This window comes from Nematolebias whitei, chromosome 15 (assembly GCF_014905685.2).
Source record: "Nematolebias whitei isolate Nwh7 chromosome 15, NemWhi1, whole genome shotgun sequence".
NCBI lineage: Eukaryota > Metazoa > Chordata > Actinopteri > Cyprinodontiformes > Rivulidae > Nematolebias > Nematolebias whitei.
The window spans coordinates 15,635,599-15,653,690 of record NC_056512.1 but is presented as its reverse complement, the minus strand read 5'-3'; the positions used below and the strand labels follow the sequence as shown (position 1 = coordinate 15,653,690).

Genomic DNA, 18,092 nt, shown 5'->3' with positions numbered 1-18,092 from the left:
TGTCTCGGCTACAGAGTAAAATGCAGCTCCGGTTCGATGCCGTCTGTTACAGATTGGATTAGCGAGTGTGTCTGCCGCCCCTTGTTAAATATGCCACATGTGCACAACGCACCATTACTGTACCTTTATGGTACCTCCATTACAGTTTAATAATAAATGTCAGAGCAGCAGCATTGTGTGCTGTTCCCTTCTAATTTTAGTCGTACCATGTGCTAGAATTTCTGCAGTCTGAAAGGAGTAAAAAACAAAACATGTTCAGTTTATTAGTTTCTAGATCCCTTAGTGTTCAGTAATAAAACCAAAACAAGTGAATGTGTTCAGCTGTGGTAACTCAAAATGTACACAAACACCGGAGCAATAATTACTCAAAAATTCATATTTTTAACAGACACGATGATTTTTATATAAATGCTTTTGTTACCGTCCTTTGAAGAGAACAAGTACAACAGACTGAATATATTTTTTACTTTTGTTGTGGGGGTCGTATTGTCCCTATTTAAACACTCAGCTGTAGCATTAACTTCCTTTACATGAATTAACTATTCATTTTTGGTTTTATACTCCTATCTATCAAAGACCAAACAAAGTATTACATCCAACACAGGCGCCATGTGGGTGAGATTAAATTGTGTTTATCTGTTTTGAGTGAACTCAGTGACTGTTTGAACCCAAAAAGATATAAAACAGTTAATTATGCTTGTCAGTAACATTGCTGCAGCTGAGAAGGTTTGGACTCAGGGTCAATGCCAGTGTACGGAGGAAGGTCTGTGCATGTGTGTTTTGGGGGTGTGCAGGAAGCTCCTCTATGTCCCTTTAGGAGGGGTCCATTTTAAGGCTGTGGGGTCGATGGTCTTTCCATTACCACGTTTGGTCTCCTTGGCTTTCCAGTCGTCAATAAGGTCCTTCAGGATTCAAATGAATATTGGTTAGTTACCAGCACGGCAAGAGAGGAAGACATGAAGGTAAATCTAGAAGAAAAATCTGGTCATGTTCCTCACCTGTCTCTTTAGAACCAAGTGCTTTCCTTTCCAGTATTTGAGCATCTGTAGGGACTGCAGTGTGCTGACAATATCTACTGGGTTTACCGCCGTCTCCTGGCTGATCTCTGCAACGACAGAAGAGTTAGAAGGACCTTACTTCACCAAATCATGTCAATGCAGTACAGTAGTCTATCGGAGGGGAGCTGTACCCTGAAGCTCCGCGATAAGTGAAAAACCTACAGCAGTCCCGCGCTACTTTGCGGTTAGTTTATCGCAGACTCGCTCTATCCCGGTTTTTCAAAATAAGATTGCACATGACACACAATAGGCATGGGATTTTTTATTTAAAATAAATTATTTTAAATTATTTAGCACCTGCTGCTCATTTGTGCAGCCCAGAGCCGCAGAAAAAGCTTCCACCTGCACCTGCTCCGTGCAGCCCTTACTGCTGCAGGATAAACTTCCTGCTGCAGCTGATCAGCTGTTCTCAGTGCAGAGCGGAGAAGTGGGCGTGGCCAAGAATGCTTGCAGAGAGCAGCGGAGGCAGGGAGTTGAAATTATGACAGTCTGTGCTCTTTTAGTGCATTTAGAGTTTAGAAATGCTGTTTAGAATATTGCAAGAGTGTGGGAAGGGTTTAAAACACCTTAATATATAAACACTACAATAAACTACTACTTACTACTTGTACTACTATTCCTACTTTGCAGTTTTTCACTTATCGCAGGTCTTCAGGGTAAGGATCCCCCACAATAAACGAGGGACTACTACTGTTTCATACAAGCAGTATTGAATGAAATACTCTTGCCCTGTCCAGAGACCGAGTCTGACATGAGCATATTTTACACCCTGCGACTGAGTTATTACGAATGCCCTAATGTAGATGATTTAATGTTCTGGAGTACATTACAAAATACCTGTCTTATCACTGTGCCAATGAAATGAAACAATTACTTAAATTAGGAGACTAAAGTGGAGCTGCACATAAAAGCAGCTTTCCAAAGCTGAATGGTCTCAATATAACCTGATCTACTTTTCTATTTTATATTAAATATGGATTTGGTTACTGATTGACCTTGTGGTAAAAGAGAAACAAGAGCTTGAAGAGTCACATGAGGCTTAAAAATATCAAATGTCCAGTAAAAATATATGAAAATAATTGTAAATGTTTGAGAGGACATTTAATTACTCAGACAAAGAAGGATTGTTATGACAAACACTGACTCAGATTTTATTTTCAGTCCGAGTTAAGGATCTTTTAAGAACTAAACCATAATAAAACCAAATTTGACAGCTCTTTCAGTAACCAGCTGACCATTATCAAAAGTGAGCTCAAGTGATAAATAAGACCATCACAGTTTTATAACTCAGTTTTTCCCCTTTTTAAATAAAATAGATTAATAATTAGAACTTCTTACAGATGTAAGGCCATTGGATGGAATAAGCAAACACCATTTACCACAATAAAGTTTTAAAATCCCAATGGATCTGTTTACTTCATTTCTCATCATTAAAACACACAGCTACACACCGCAGAGAAAGACAATGAAACAAATGTGAGTGAACAGAGTATTCACTGTTTTGTCATTATGTTGAGGTTTCACTCTTGTCTTTGGTGACAAACTATTATCTGGTGCTTTAGACAATTTTATTTGTAAGGACAAAAAAGAAAGGAAAAAATATGCTTAATCCGGTTTGTGTATAAATATGTGTAAATGTGTGTAAATATATGTGTATATATATATATATATATATATATATATACATATGTATATAAATTCAGAATAGAACACAAATCACAGATCAAAAGTTTAAACTGAGAGAATGTATCATTTTAAGGGAAAAATCTGTTGTTTCCAAATTTCATGGCATCAACAAATCCCAAAAAAGTTGGGACAAGTCCATTTTTACCACTGTGTGGCATCCCCCCTTCTTCTTACAACACTCAACAGACGTCTGGGGACAGAGACCAGTTTCTCAAGTTTAGAAATAGGAATGCTCTCCCATTCATGTCTAATACAGGCCTCTAACTGTTCAATCGTCTTGGGCTTTCTTTGTCGCACCTTCCTCTTTATGATGTGCCAAATGTTCTCTATGGTGAAGATGAAAGATCTGGACTGCAGGCTGGTCATTTCAGTACCCGGATCTTTCTCCTACGTAGCCATGATGTTGTGATTGCTGCAGAATGTGGTCTGGCATTATCGTGTTGAAAAATGCAGGGTCTTCCCTGAAAGAGATGACGTCTAGATGGGAGCATATGTTGTTCTAGAACCTGAACATAGTTCTCTGCATTAATGGTGCCTTTCCAGACATGCAAGCTGCCCATGCCACAAGCGCTCATGCAACCCCATACCATCAGTGATGCAGGCTTCTGAACGGAGCGTTGATAACAACTTGGGCTATCCTTGTCCTCTCTGGCCCGGATGACATGGCGTCCCAGTGTTCCATAAAGAACTTCAAATCGTGACTCATCTGACCACAGAACAGTCTTCCATTTTGCCACACTCCATTTTAAATGACCTCTGGCCCAGTGCAAACGTCTGAGCTTGTGGAGCTTGCTTAGAAATGGCTTCCTCTTTGCACTGTAGAGTTTCAGCTGGCAACGGCGGATGGCACGGCGGATTGTGTTCACTGACAATACTTTCTGGAAGTATTCCTGAGCCCATTCTGTTATTTCCTTGACAGTTTGAGGTGCAGTGACGTTTAAGAGCCCGGAGATCACGAGCATCCAGTAGAGTTTTACGGCCTTGACCCTTACGCACAGCGATTGTTCCAGATTCTCTGAATCTTTTGAGGATGTTATGCATGGTTGATGATGATAACTTTAAAGTCTTTGCTATTTTATGCTGGGTAACACCATTCTGGTATTGCTGCACTATTTTTCTGTGCAACAATGGTGAAATTGGTGATCCTCTTACCATCTTGGCTTCTGAGAGACACTGACACTCTGAGAAGCTCTTTTTATACCCAATCATGTTGTCAATTGACCTAATTAGTTTTAATTGGTCTTCCAGCTGTTCGTTATATGCTCAATTTCCTTTTTCCAGCCACTTATTGCTACTTGTCCCAACTTTTTTGGGATTTGTTGACACTGTGAAATTTTGAATCAACATATTTTTCCTTTAAAATGTTACATATACTCAGATTAAACTTTTGATCTGTCATCTATGTTATATTACGAATAAAATATTGACATTTGCCATCTCCACATCATTGCATTCAGTTTTTATTCACAATTTGTTTAGTGTCCCAACTTTTTGGAATCCGGTTTGTACAATCAAGGAAGTGGTCGGCAGCAAATCTGGACCTGGTAAGGCTGCCTGCCTTATATGATGGCTTGGTTTGTGCCTCAAGCACCCAGACTCAAATGCTTTTGGCAGAATGGATCAGATCTCGGGGATTATTCTCAGGCACGTTCCATTGGTGTGGCCATTTAATTTGGATGTTTTGAAACCGAGTGGACTGACACAGACTAGATGTCATTAAAGTTCTGCCCGTCCCGAAAACAATCATGTTTATCTGAATTTGGCTCCCTGACTGGCCTTGACAGGCCATCTTATCTCAACCCACCTGGAAGTTTTGTAAACTTGATGCTCTGACCGTCAACCAGAGGTTAAAAGTGTGTTAGGAAATTTTTTTGTCTTCAAACCCTATGTGTCATTTTTCACCACTTTGTATCGTCTGTCCAAACAGGTCTCACTTGTAATTTAGTCTTCGAAGCTCAATGTGACTTATCTGTTTAAAGGTTGAATGAATGGAAAAAGTAGTGTCTCTGAGCAAGACACCTCCTTAACTGCTCCCTGGGTGCGTACATAGCTGCCCACTGCTCCACCTGGGTGCATCCCAGGTATGATGGGTTAAATACAGAGACTAATTTTGCCATTATATGCGAACATACAATGATGACAATCTCAAACTTCCCTTCCAAGATAGCAGCTCTCCACTCCACACAGAGGGCTGTGGTAGCTTGGTGGTCTGTGGTTGTGTCAGGAAGGTCATCTGGTCTAAAAACAATTGCCAAGTCTTCGTGTAAGTTAGTTTGCTGTGGTGACCCCTGACGAAGCAGCTGAAAGAAGAGAAAATAAAACTAGAACGTTCCAGGTGGATTTTTGCTGGGGACTGCCAAGTGGCGGCCATTTTAAAATGTTGATTTGACAGTACTATGTGTTGGGGTTCACCACACCAAATTTCAGCTCAATATGGCAAAATAATCAATGACTTGTAGTATTTTTTTCTTTTAAGCTATGGTGGCCATCTTGGATTTTTGATGTGGATTCAGCATGTGTTGGGGAACATTCTCAGCTATCACCACACCAAATTTCACCTCTGTGTTTGTAAAAATAGCTGAGTTAAAGCCACGTAAATTTAGCTTTGGTGTACATTTTGAACAATTTTTTAATTCAGTATTTATGGGGCATTGCTCACAGCTACCACCACACCAAATTTTAGCTTAATATTGCTAAAAATGGCTGATCTCTATAAGAAAAATGGCATCTTTGTTTGCAAATTACATCGCCATGGTAACTCAAAACACCAATAAAAATATAATAGCACACATCACGGTGCCGAGCTGGTGTAACATTTGTGGGGGTACACATTGTGGTTTGGGCTGAATCCAAGTTGAAGGAAGAGCCAGACCCTTTTCAGGTGGATAATAATAGGTGGCTGTATCACTGGCACAGTAGCAGCTGGCCAAGCCCCCTATCCCGCCCTCACCCACGTCCCCACCAAGAATTCTTGAGAAACGTTTACCTCCAGCAGCTCCGTCTGCGTACATGCAGCTGTGTGTCATGTTTGTTGGTTCCGATAACGCAAAGGGGAGAGGCAGGCCCATGAAGAGTTTCTAGAAAACAAACTTTTTTTCATTCCAGGAGGTGGGAAAACAGATCAGAACTGGGGAAGAGCGACCATTGGAGTTTCTGTCCTTGTAATGCATTGACTATCTGTAATCTTAAATTTGATGAAGTCTCCAACCGATCGTTTGTGAATCCATTTTTCCATGACAGCTTCATTATTAAAAGCTCACATCTTTGGGTGATGATTTGTAACAAATCAGAGGCAACTTAAACAGGAGCTGTTTTTTGTGGCAATATCACAATGAAAATAAGTCTCAAGATGGACTCAGGACTCTGGAAGAAATACAGAACCTCCCAGGATGCTTGGGAACATCTCTGTGACTTCCTGAAAGAACTGGAGAAAACAGCGGAGCAGAAGGAAATTTGAGAATTTTCTCTCAGAGTCTTGAATTTCCCATGGGCCATAGGCATCGCAATAATTTAAATGTGAAGGGGATGTGTCCCCCTTCATATTTAAAAAGTATTTGTTTGGACACCCCCCACCCCCCCCCCCCCCCACACACACACACACACACATTTACCATGAAACATTAGTTCACCCAGCACTGTTTCTATTTCTTCATGAACAAATCCATTCCACTTGATTAACAAGAAAATACTCAAACCACTAAAAGTCCACTGCGGGTTTTCCTGGTTACCTACAAGAACTCACCACATGCAGTGTTTCCCCGAGGTCACATGATGGGGCAGGGGGAGGAAGGGAAGACACCTTTGTGTTGTGCACTAGCTTAGCACTACGTTAGTATGGGCAGTTGTTGACCGGAGTGGGGGGATAGGATGTGTGAGAGAAGCGGAGCGCTACGTCTGTAGTATCTTATCTAGCGTGCCTGTATTGTGCGCCGCTAGCTTAGCACTATGTTCGAGCTGGCAATTGTCGACCGAGGTGGGGGGATGGGATGCTTGAGAGAAGAGGAGTGTGATCTATTCACACAAGGAGAGCTGTTGGTCAGGCTACTTCTTGTTGCTCTCGAAAATAGTTATTGAATTAAGCGTTACTTATGTAGGTAAACTAGATGCTTAACAACCTGTTAAAATACACCAGAATGCAGGAAGTTGCATCTGCTTTATTCAAAAATTTTCTGAGGAAGGAACCCCAGCCCCCCCACCAGTGTGTCCCCCCAAATGTCTTCATGGTCTCGCCCCACAGTATCTGTCCGACCTGCTCCAGCTGTACACTCCTTCTCGCTCTCTCAGGTCAGCAGATCAGCTGCTGCTGGTCGTCCCAAGGTCCAACAGGAAACTGAGAGGTGACCGAGCGTTCTCAGTCGCTGCCCCTAAACTGTGGAACGAGCTGCCTCTGCATGTCAGACAAGCTGGCTCACTTTCTGTTTTTAAGTCTTCTCTGAAGACACATCTTTTCTCTTTGGCTTTTACTTCAGTTTGAAATGTTGGTTTTAATGACTCTAAGTTATTTGTTTTATTTTATTTGTTATCTTTATTTTATTTCACATTTTTAACGTGTGGGGTTTTTATGTTTTTGTATGTCCTAGTGTACAGCACTTTGGTCAACAGTGTTGTTTTAAAGTGCTCTATAAATAAAGTTGTATTGTATTGTATTGTAACATTACAAATGTTTCTTACGCCAATGCCAAGGGCCCAGATAAGCAACTATAAACTGGCTCTTCCTTTTCCTCGTGGCTAAGTATAGAATTTTATCCTCATCTCTACTGTAGACTGATTCTTGCCATTGAATACTGCTGGCAGATCCAGTGCAGATTAATCATCTCAATCCAGCTACGTTTATGTTTAAAGTTTGAGTTTCAATCAATCAATCAATCAATCAATTAATTCAAAAAATTGATCATCAGTTTACAAACACATTCTCTGACACCACTTATTTACACGAGTGAAGAGGGAGCAGGAAGAAGAAAATCTTGTCCCCTTTCTCAATAATTACAAAAATGTCATGGCCGTGTACATTAAATTAACAGTTCCCCAACAAAAGTTGTGCAACAGCGAGACCTGTACATGAAATACACAATTGCTTCTTAAAAAAAAAAAAAAAGAGTTTCATGTTGTTTCACGAGGGAGCAGATCTTTGTTGCTTTCAAACAAAGAGTTTTAGATGTTTCCAAGCAGCATGTGTGCATTTAGCTGTAAAATGTTGACGTGGTGTTTCTCGTGCATTTGAACAAGTGTAAATAAATTCTGACCTTTGATGGAGATCTCCTTGCCCTGGAAATTATTCAGGTAGCGCAGCAGAACATCTTTCCAGTAACTTCTGTAGCTGATTAGTCCTAAATCAGACAGGGGTCGCTCAGGAGAACCCACCTTCTCCTCCACCTTGGACAGCAGGTAACCTGGTCGTGCGGCATAAACAGCTTTATGTTTATCTTCAGTCAACACACTGCAGTATTGACCAGTGAGAGCATGATGAGTGCGTGCACTGACTGAAGTCGATGAGCATCTTGCCGTAGCCCTGCCTCATGTACTGTGGCATGGTGAGGATGCAGGACACGTTGTAGTTCAAGAACGAGTTCTTCTCCTGAGCACAGACACAAAAACTAGATATTTTAAGCCTCAATGTTAGAGTGTAAGATTATCAGAATCAGAATAAGCTTTATTATCATTGTACCGGGATACGGTGAGATTATTATAGTTATTATAATATTATAGTTATTATAATGTTATAGTTATTAATGGGTCAGCAGACGCTCGCGCGACTAATGATCCAAATTGCGCTGCGCACGTTTGCTGACGCAGCGGCTGAGTCCAGTTAAGCTTCAGGTGGGTCGCTGGCAGTGATCCATCTGGACTTTTTTTTTTTTTTTTTAACCCCTTTCAACCGGCCGGTCAGCGCGCGGTCAAATGGCCGCGTGCGTCTGCTGATCCACATTGGCTCGTCAGCCGTGCGCATCCGCTGACGCAATCAAACGCCCGACACCGACCCGGCCCGCCCATCCAGCACATTATTTTGGCCCAGCCTGTCCAGAATTTTCAGGTCTGGCCGTCAAGTTAGAAATGACAGCTCTAGAATGGATTCATCTTCAAGCAGAAAATTGTTCAAAGTGATCAGATAATATGGGTTTGTTGTACGGACGTGTATCTTAAGCAAAAACACTCTGAACTCGTCAGGCCATTTTTCTTTAACATAACTGATCTCGGGCGGCACGGTGGCTCAGTTGGTAGAGCTGTTGCCTCTCAACGAGAAGGTCGTGGATCAAATCCTGGCTGGAGGCTTCCTGGGTGGAAACGACATGTTCTCTCCATACATATGTGGGTTTTCTCCGGGTACTCCAGTTTCCTCCCACACACCAAAAACATGCATGTTAGACTGATTGGTAACTCTAAATTGTCTCTAGGTGTGAGTGAGAGAGTGAATGGTTGTTTGTCTCTTTGTGTCTCTGTGATGGACTGGAGACATGTCCAGGGTGTCCCCCACCTCTCGTACAGTGTTTGATGAATACGGACACCAGTGACCCCCGTGACCCGAAAAGGAGTAAGCGGGTAAAAGATAATGGATAATTCTTATGTTTTTAAAATCTGTACAAACCCCCACTGTGTTTATTTTAATTTATGCTTCAGAAATAAGTTTGGACTGAACATCTGGATATTTTATATTTACCATGATGATCTGCAGTTAACCCAAAATGGAATAAGCGGGTAAAGATAATGGATGGGCAGCACGGTGGCGCAACTGGTAGAGCTGCTGCCTCTCAGCAAGCAGGTCCTTGATTCAAACCCCGGTCCAGGGGCCTTTCTGGGTGGAGTTTGCATGTTCTCTCCGTGCATGCGTGGGTTTTCTCCAGGTACTCCGGTTTCCTCCCACAGACCATAAACATGCATGTTAGACTGATTGGTAACTCTAAATTGTCCCTAGGTGTGAGTGAGAGAGTGAATGGTTGTTTGTCTCGTTTGTCTCTATGTGGCCCTGTGATGGACTTGCGACCCGTCCAGGGTGTACCCCGCCCCTCGCACAGTGATTGCTGGACATGGGCACCAGCGACCCCCGTGACCCAAAATGGAATAAACGGGTAAAGATAATGGCTGGATGGATGGATGGATCTGCAGTTATACAGCCAGATAACATCCATGGTGCTCATCTTGCTCACAGGCACATCAACACAGAGATGAACTTCATGTGGTGGATTAAACAAACAGAATTATACTGTGCGTCTTACACATTTTGAAATCTGACCAGATGACTTAGAAAATAATAAGGACTATTAAACAAACAATAACTGACAGTTAACAGTTAGACCTACAAATAACTGTGCTGTCTAAACTTTCTTCATTTGTGGTTTTACCTGCAATAATTATCTGCAGAATGTGAACTTTTGTTTCCAACAACAGTATGAGGGACTAGTGAACAATAAAAAATATACTTAAAATGACAGACATCCCGTCAGCTGCCGTGTTCTGACCGTGACAGAAATATAGTTCTTCAGTTGTAACATTACAGCCCATTTACTAACTCTAAATTTACTATTTAAAAAATAAAAGGCCGTTCGTCTTTCATACCAGAGTTTCAGACCAACACCATCTTCTGTGGAGAATTGATGGAGTTTAGGTCAAACTTGAACAAACAAAAACAAAATCACATGCATTAATGTGAACTGTCGCGCTCGGAGCATGTGGTGAGTGACTCTCAGCTACTACCACAGCAAACTTTAGCTCTACATCCATCAGCTTTGTGTTGGATAATGTCCGTTAGCTGTGGTGGCCATCTTGAATTGGACTGACTTAATAAGTTGTAGATGTACGTCCAAGGATTACGCTGAATGTTTCATTCAAATCTATTCAGTGGTTCATGAGATATTTTGCTAACAGACAAACAACAGGTAACGTTAACGCTGCAGGCAAAGCTCTTGTGTGGCACATGGACGATGTGTTGTGAATGACTTGGTTTAGGAGTGAAATGCAGACTTTTTGTAGGTTTCTAAGATCAGCTGGTTATGGCAACCATCTTAAATTGGGTCGGCTTTAAAACCAGTTGTAGCTTTACATCCAATAATGCTTTTCCTGAAATATTAAAAATCTGTCAGTGGTTTATGAAATATTTTGCTAACAGACAGGATTGACAGCTAAAAGTTAGTGGTAAAATGTCAAACTAAATTCTGTTAGTGTTCAGACTTTATGTTGGGGGTCAGTATCAGCTACTACCACACCAAATCTTATAAAACTTATCAATCTAGACATTCTTGTGTTTTGTTGTTTTACGCTCATTTTGTTGTGGTGGCCATCTTGAGTTGTTCTAACTCCAAAAGTCAATCAGCTGAAGCTTGAAGTCCCATGACTACTTTCTGTCAGCTTCCTTAAAGTTACCCAGTTGATTATGAAATATTTTGTTACGAAACAGACACAAGAGCACACAGACAGACATCACTGCTGCCCTTCAAGGGAGGGGGACACTAAACTCAGAGTCCTCTGGATGTGGCCCCTGGTGTTACCTTGGAGAAGTATCCGACCAGGTGGCATCCTGTGTTGTCAGCTTCGGTCATGACGTAGAAGAGGAACGGCTCTACGTCATAATACAACGTCTTGTGGTCCAGGAAGAGTTTTGCAAGCAGACACAGATTCTGACAATAAATCTGAAAGAGTCGAACAACAAAGAAAAACAACGGCGTCTAATGCATCTGTAAATGTTTACAAGTACGGTAAAAGAAAAGACTGGAGAAGATGCTCACCTTGTTCTTCTTTCCATCCACCTCAAAGACTGAGATGTTTCCCTTCCTGTAGATCTCATCCCCTGGGGGGTGCTTCCACACACACTTGGCCTTCATTAGAGACGACAAGAAAGCAGCAGAAAGGTCAGAGGTCAAACTCTGACCAACAATAAACTTGTAGTTTCATGTAGCAGTAATTCTGAAGGGATACATATTGGATTCAATAATCTATAATCAGCTGTTAGAGTACTTCAGTGAATCTAAACTGGTATGAGGAGTGGGACTGCAAAGCTGAAGGAACAAAGGAAGTGACGTTCTGAAGCACAGGTATATTTTGTAAAAGAAAACATGTGAATGACCAAGTTTAACCACTTCTGTTCTAAATAATAATTGTTAACAAACCTGGTCCAAATCTGCCCACCTTCGTTTCTAACACTTTCACAGACAGATTAAATGAAGATTACGAACGTGGGTACAAACTGTGAAGGTACGACGTAGGTGCAAGTGGGTGAGTTAATAATGTGCACGACATAGACTGCAAGCCGTGCACACAAAAACAAGTTGTGATTTTTACAAACTGGTTACTCAAAACACAAATACAGTGGTGCCTTGAAGTTTGTGAACTCTATAATTTTCTATATTTCTGCATCAATCTGACCCAAAACATCTTCAGATTTTCACACACGTCCTAAAAGTAGATCAAGAGAACCCAGTTTAACAAATGAGACAAAATATTATAATTGATCATTTATTTATTGATGAGAATGATCCAATATCACATATTTGTGATGGTAAAAATATGTGAACCTCTAGGATTATCAGTTAATCTGAAGGTGAGATTAGAGTCAGGTGTTTTCAATCAGTGATGATGATCAGGTGTGAGTGGACCCTGTTAGATTTAAAGAACAGGATCCATCAACGTCAGATCTTCTCAACATGTTTGTGGAAGTGGATCATGGAGGAACAAAGGAGATTTCTGAGGAGCTCAGAAAAACAGTTGTTGATGCTCATCAGCTGGAAAAAGTTACAAAACATCTGTAAAGAGTTTGGACTCCAACAATCCACAGTCAGACAGATTTGGACAAATGGAGGAACATCAAGACCATTGTTACCTCCCCAGGAGTGGTGGACCAACAAAGATCAGTCCAAGGTGTGGAAGAGTCTGTGAGGTCACAAAGGAGCCCGGGGTAACTTCTAACACCTGAAGGTCTCTCTCACATTGACTGATGTTGATGTTCATGAGTCCACCATCAGGAGAACTCTGAACATTAATGGTTCATGGCAGAGTTGAAGGAGAAACCACTGCTCTTCAACAAGAACATGGCTGCTCATCTGCAGTTTGTTAAAGATCACGTGGACAAACCAGAAGACTGATGGAAGAATGTTTTGTGGACGATGAGACCAAAGTAGAACTTTTTGGTTTAAATGAAAAGAGTTCTGTTTGGAGAAATGAAAACTGCATTCCTGCAGAAGAACCTGATCCATCTGTGAAACATGGTGGTGGTAGTATCATGGTTTGGGTCTGTTTTGCTGCATCTGGCCCAGATGATGGAACAATGAATTCTGAATTATATCAGAGGATTATGGAGGGAAATGTCAGAACATCTGTCCATGAACTGGATCTCAAGAGAAGGTGGGTCATGCAGCGAGACAATGACCCTCAGCACACAAGTGGTTCTACTGAAGAATGGTTCAAGAAGAATAAAGTTCATGTTTTGGAATGACCAAGTCAAAGTCTTGACCTTAATCCAGTCCAGATGTTGTGGAAGAACCTGAAGCAGCAGTTAAAGTGAGGAAACCACCAACATCCAGAGTTGAAGCTGTTCTGTAGAGGAATGGACTAAAGTTCCTCCAAGGACTGATCAACAGGTACTGGAACATTTAGCTGTAGTTACTGATGCCGGTGTGTGTGTGTGTGTGTGTGTGTGTGGGGGGGTGGGGTCCACACTAGATAATGAAAGCAAAGGTTCACATACTTTTACCATCACCAATATGTAATATTGGATCATTCTCCTCAATAAATAAATGATCAAGTATAATATTTTTGTCTCATTTGTTTAACTGGGTTATCTTGATCTACATTTAGGACTTGTGTGAAGATCTGATGATGGTTTAGATCAGACTGATGCAGAAATATAGACAATTATAAAGATTTACAAACTTCAAGGCACCACTGTAGTGAGGGCTACCAGCTAACTGTGATGGACAAGGAGCTCTCCAGACAGGTCCCATAAAAAGTTGTGGAGAACTGAAAATCCCACAGAACTCCTCACTTAATCGGCACAATGACTCCAGAAAGCAGCGTACCATGTGTCTGCGCAGAATGGTCTGACTCTTTATGTACTTGAGGCAGAACTCGCACATGTAGAGTCTCCCCAGGCGGGCGTACTCCTCGGGGTACGGAGAGTGGTACCAGGTGTCCAGCTCAAAACGCCCAAACACGATGGTCTTTATCATGTTGCTGCCCTCCGACACCTGGCCGGACAGGCGAAGCTTCTCCTGCAGAGACAAGGGAGACGAAGCACGGACAGAGCAAGAAGAGGGGACAAGCAAGCAGGTGGATGGGTGACAGGGGAAAGAAGGGGGGGTCTTCAGTTATTAACAGAAGACGTTTGGGTCAGCCAAACAGCAACAGTGTAAAGAACCGGGCGAAAACTAAAAAGGTGGAGGAAGAAAAAGGAAAATGAAACACTAATAAGAAACTTCATATGGAAGGAGACATTTTTCTGTGGGAGCGAGGAACACGTACAAAGATTTTAAGCTCCTTTCAGATAAAAATATAACAAGTTACAATAATTCTGTTGAGATATAATGTTTCATTATGAAACCGAAGGTATTTGAATGTGTGGCTGAGCCATAAGAATCGTCTCAGAACTGAACAGAACGACACGATGTGAACGTCCAAACTACCAAAACTATCTCAGACTCCTCCTGTGGCTGCGGACGAGGATTTGCAGACTGAAAAGAGAGAAGAAGAGCGGTAAGACAGAAAAAGGAGGGAGGAAGAGGGTGGGGGCAAAAAGCAAAGCAAAGCCAAAAAGTGTAAGAGAGGGAGGTGATGATGAGTTCTCTCTCTTACAAGGTCATCCGAGGCACGTGCCTGCGCTTTCCTGAACAGCTCGAGGTCGTAGTCGCTGGTGATGTTCTCCAGCAGAGGCTCCCGGCTCGTCCCGTGGCTTTCACGATGTTCCTGGAAAACAGACAAACAGGCGAGAGGCTTGTAAAACGGAGTAAGAGGCAGAGAGCGACCTTCTCAGATGCTTACCACACACTTTTCCTTCTGCTCCTTATTGAGACCAGAGTTCCTCTTCCTCCTCAGCTCGCTCACCTTCTCCTTGTAGCGCTGCTGACGATCTGTAGGGGCCTGAGAGACCACCCACACACAAACACAAACACAAACACTGACGTGGAAGAAACTTCCAAGCTTTCAGTCTCTTACGAACGATATCTTACAGTTACGGACAAAAGAAAGTCCATCCTCGTTGAAGTCCAGTGTTTTATGTAAGAGGACATAAAATGATTAAACAGTTTACAGAGCAGGGCTGTGCGTCTCTGCTCTGAGGCTGATACGTGTCTAGATAAAATACCAAAGATCTGATTCGTTAACGGTACATCAGCAGCAAAAACTGATACGACGGCTGAACAATTTTGGAAAATATTCTAATTGTGATTTTTTTTTTAACCTCAATATTGCGATTTAATATGCGATTATTTTTCAGTGTCTTCTTCTCATGTACTGTTCAATGGACACAAGCAATAAATCTGCTTCAGTTGTTTTCAGCTCTGCTGTAACTCTGTTTCTGTATTTTATGTGTAGCTCCAGGATAGCATCTTGGCTAAAATGTGTGCACGAGGACATTTTGTACCACTTATCCATTGTGTTTACCAAAACCATAAACCCAGGCTTGGTCACTATATTAATGGGCATCATGTGTTTTGCTATGAACTACGTTATTGCTCGAGTTATTTCCACGTGCTGTTTTGAATTATGTTCATACGCAGTAATACCTTGGAACAGTTCCGTCAGTGATCCCTGTCGGCTGCTACTTTGCTTAATTAAAGTTGAAACACTGGTCGTTGACATTCTAGTCATGCAGCTAGCGTAAATATCTTGTTACAACTCGACACCCACAGCTTATAGACAAGTGTGGCCTATATATGTACAATATTTTTTTCTTTTTAAATTTAGTGGGCGTGGCTTATATTCAGATGCGCTCGATAGTCCAAAAATGATGGTATGTCAATTACAGAAACTCTTACTACAAAATAAAAAATGTCCACTAACAAACAGGTTATGTTTTCACCTTCCTGCTGTCCTTGGGTCAAAATGACCCAAGGGGGGAGGGAGGGGGGCGTGGTAAAAGTTGCAGAACACTTTCATAAATCCTTGCTCACAATTAATAACAGCAGCACGGTGGCGCAACTGGTAGAGCTGCTGCCTCTCAGCGAGCAGGTCCCTGGTTCAAACCCCGGTCCGGGGGCCTTTCTGGGTGGAGTTTGCATGTTCTCTCCGTGCATGCGTGGGTTTTCTCCGGGTACTCCGGTTTCCTCCCACAGACCAAAAACATGCATGTTAGGCTGATTGGTAACTGTAAATTGTCCCTAGGTGTGAGTGAGAGAGTGAATGGTTGTTTGTCTCGTTTGTCTCTATGTGGCCCTGTGATGGACTTGCGACCCGTCCAGGGCGTACCCCGCCCCTCGCACAGTGATTGCTGAACATGGGCACCAGCGACCCCCGTGACCCAAAATGGAATAAGCGGGTAAAGAAAATGGATGGATGGATGGATGGACAATTAATAACACACAAAAATGAGGATCAGTGCAAAATGAATAAATTTGCCAGCAGCAGATGTTTCATTTTCTTTTAGTGTCTTAGCAGTGAGCAGTTAAATGCATTTTCTGTTATAAATAATAAAACTAATGGAATGGTAATTGGTCCACTTTGCTTTGAGCACAGCTTCAGAGTGTTTGTTGCTGTTTACACCAGCGCTGCTGCAGTTCTCCTCCAGACCTGTAGGTGTCTCAAAAGAGAAAACAACACAGCTTTTTCAGGTCTCTCTTGTAAATGCGTCCTCGAGGCTCAATGGGATTCACCTGTCTAAATAAAGGTCGAATAAAATTAAATAAATAAACTGCAGGAAGTGCAGCCAGGACAACAGCTGTTCACCGTAAGAAATGAAGAGAAGGGGTCTGCTCTTCATGACTAAACACCTGTAGTATTTGAAATATATAACTAAGGACAAAATATAATAATGACTGATCTTCTTCTTCTTCTCCCTCTTCAGGGTCTCCACAGCGAGTCATCCTCCTCCATCTCTGTCCTCTGCATCCTCTGTCCTCACTCCAACTACCTCCACGTCCTCTCTAACTGCATCCATATATCTCCTCTTTGTCTTTTACAATAATGACTGGTAATATTTATTAAATTATGACTCTTATTTTAGTTGTTTATTTTGTGGCATTTATTCATTAATATGTTTTACGTTGTTTTCAGATGTCCAGAAGAAGAGCTGTGGTACATGTGAAATTAAGAGTTTACACAAAATGAACGTCTTTGATTCTGTTTCTAAGGTGATTTTCATAAATTCTCTGAGGGTTCATGAGGATTTCCTCTGTCAGCTGAGCTCAACAGTTACATCATCACTGTTTCTGTCACCAAACCTACAATAGTTCTTCATCACTTTCACCCTGACCCTGCTACACTGACAAACAGCAGCGTGGTCTCACACATATCTGACCATCCTGGTTAAAAATAAAAAAAATAAAAATTCATCTCCTTCAGCTAACAAAAACAAAACGCTCGCAGGTCACTGTGTGTCACTTTGCATCTATCATAAATGTGTGTGTGTTTGTTACCTGGTTTCTTGTAGAGTGCCTGTTTTCATCCTGCCGGTGCGACAGCGCCCGCTCCTCGGCCTGTTTGTCGCGCGTCGTAACTTTGCCCTGTCGAAACATCAACACAACGACTCTGAAACAGCCCTGCAGCGCAAACATCACAGCAACCTCCTCTGTGTTTCAGCAGCTCCACTAGTCACATTTTGCCTTCACTTTATTGTGCCGTCACACAGGAAGACAGATTCTACTAATATCACAAGTGGAAGTGGTCTCCAGCTACAAGTACTTGGGTGTGCACCTGAATGACAACCTCAGCTGGAGCAACAACACCACCAGCCTGATCAAGAAAGCTCATCAGAGACTCTACTTCCTCAGACGGCTGAGGCGAGCTGGTCTGGAAGCTCAGTCCTCACCTCCTTCTACAGGTGTGCAGTGGAGAGCATCCTGTGCTCCAGCATCAATGTGTGGCATGGAGGCTGCACAGCTGCAGAAAGAAAAGCTTTGCAGAGAGTGGTGAAGGCTGCACAGAAGACTGTTGGAGTCAGTCTCCCCACCATCACAGACATCTACACCTCCAGATGCAGGAAGAGGGCCACCTGCATCATGAAGGACCCCACTCACCCAGCACACACATTTATTTCCCCGCTCCCCTCAGGAAGGAGGTTGAGGAGCATTAAGTCTAGAACCACTAGACTGAGGAACAGCTTCTACCCTGAGGCTGTTAGACTCATGAATCTCTAACCAGAATAATCACTGTGAAAAATCACATCATGTTGCTGCTGATCTGTTTCAATGTTGCTGCTGATCTGTTTCATGT

At 42.2% G+C, this 18,092-nt stretch overlaps 1 protein-coding gene across 1 annotated transcript in view; it reads right to left on the bottom strand.

Moving 5' to 3' along the window:
* Positions 1-492: 492 nt before the first annotated feature.
* Positions 493-18,092, bottom strand: part of LOC119421976 (histone acetyltransferase KAT7) — a 30,299-nt gene continuing 12,699 nt past the window's right edge. Inside the window, exons 4-13 of the mRNA XM_037689332.1 lie at positions 17,297-17,383; positions 14,706-14,804; positions 14,520-14,630; positions 13,748-13,939; positions 11,462-11,551; positions 11,225-11,365; positions 8,226-8,319; positions 7,988-8,134; positions 999-1,105; positions 493-902 (exon numbers count right to left, since the gene is read on the bottom strand). Of these exons, the coding sequence (XP_037545260.1) occupies positions 804-902; positions 999-1,105; positions 7,988-8,134; positions 8,226-8,319; positions 11,225-11,365; positions 11,462-11,551; positions 13,748-13,939; positions 14,520-14,630; positions 14,706-14,804; positions 17,297-17,383 (1,167 nt within the window). The 3' untranslated portion in view covers positions 493-803. The remainder of the gene's footprint in view (positions 903-998; positions 1,106-7,987; positions 8,135-8,225; positions 8,320-11,224; positions 11,366-11,461; positions 11,552-13,747; positions 13,940-14,519; positions 14,631-14,705; positions 14,805-17,296; positions 17,384-18,092) is intronic.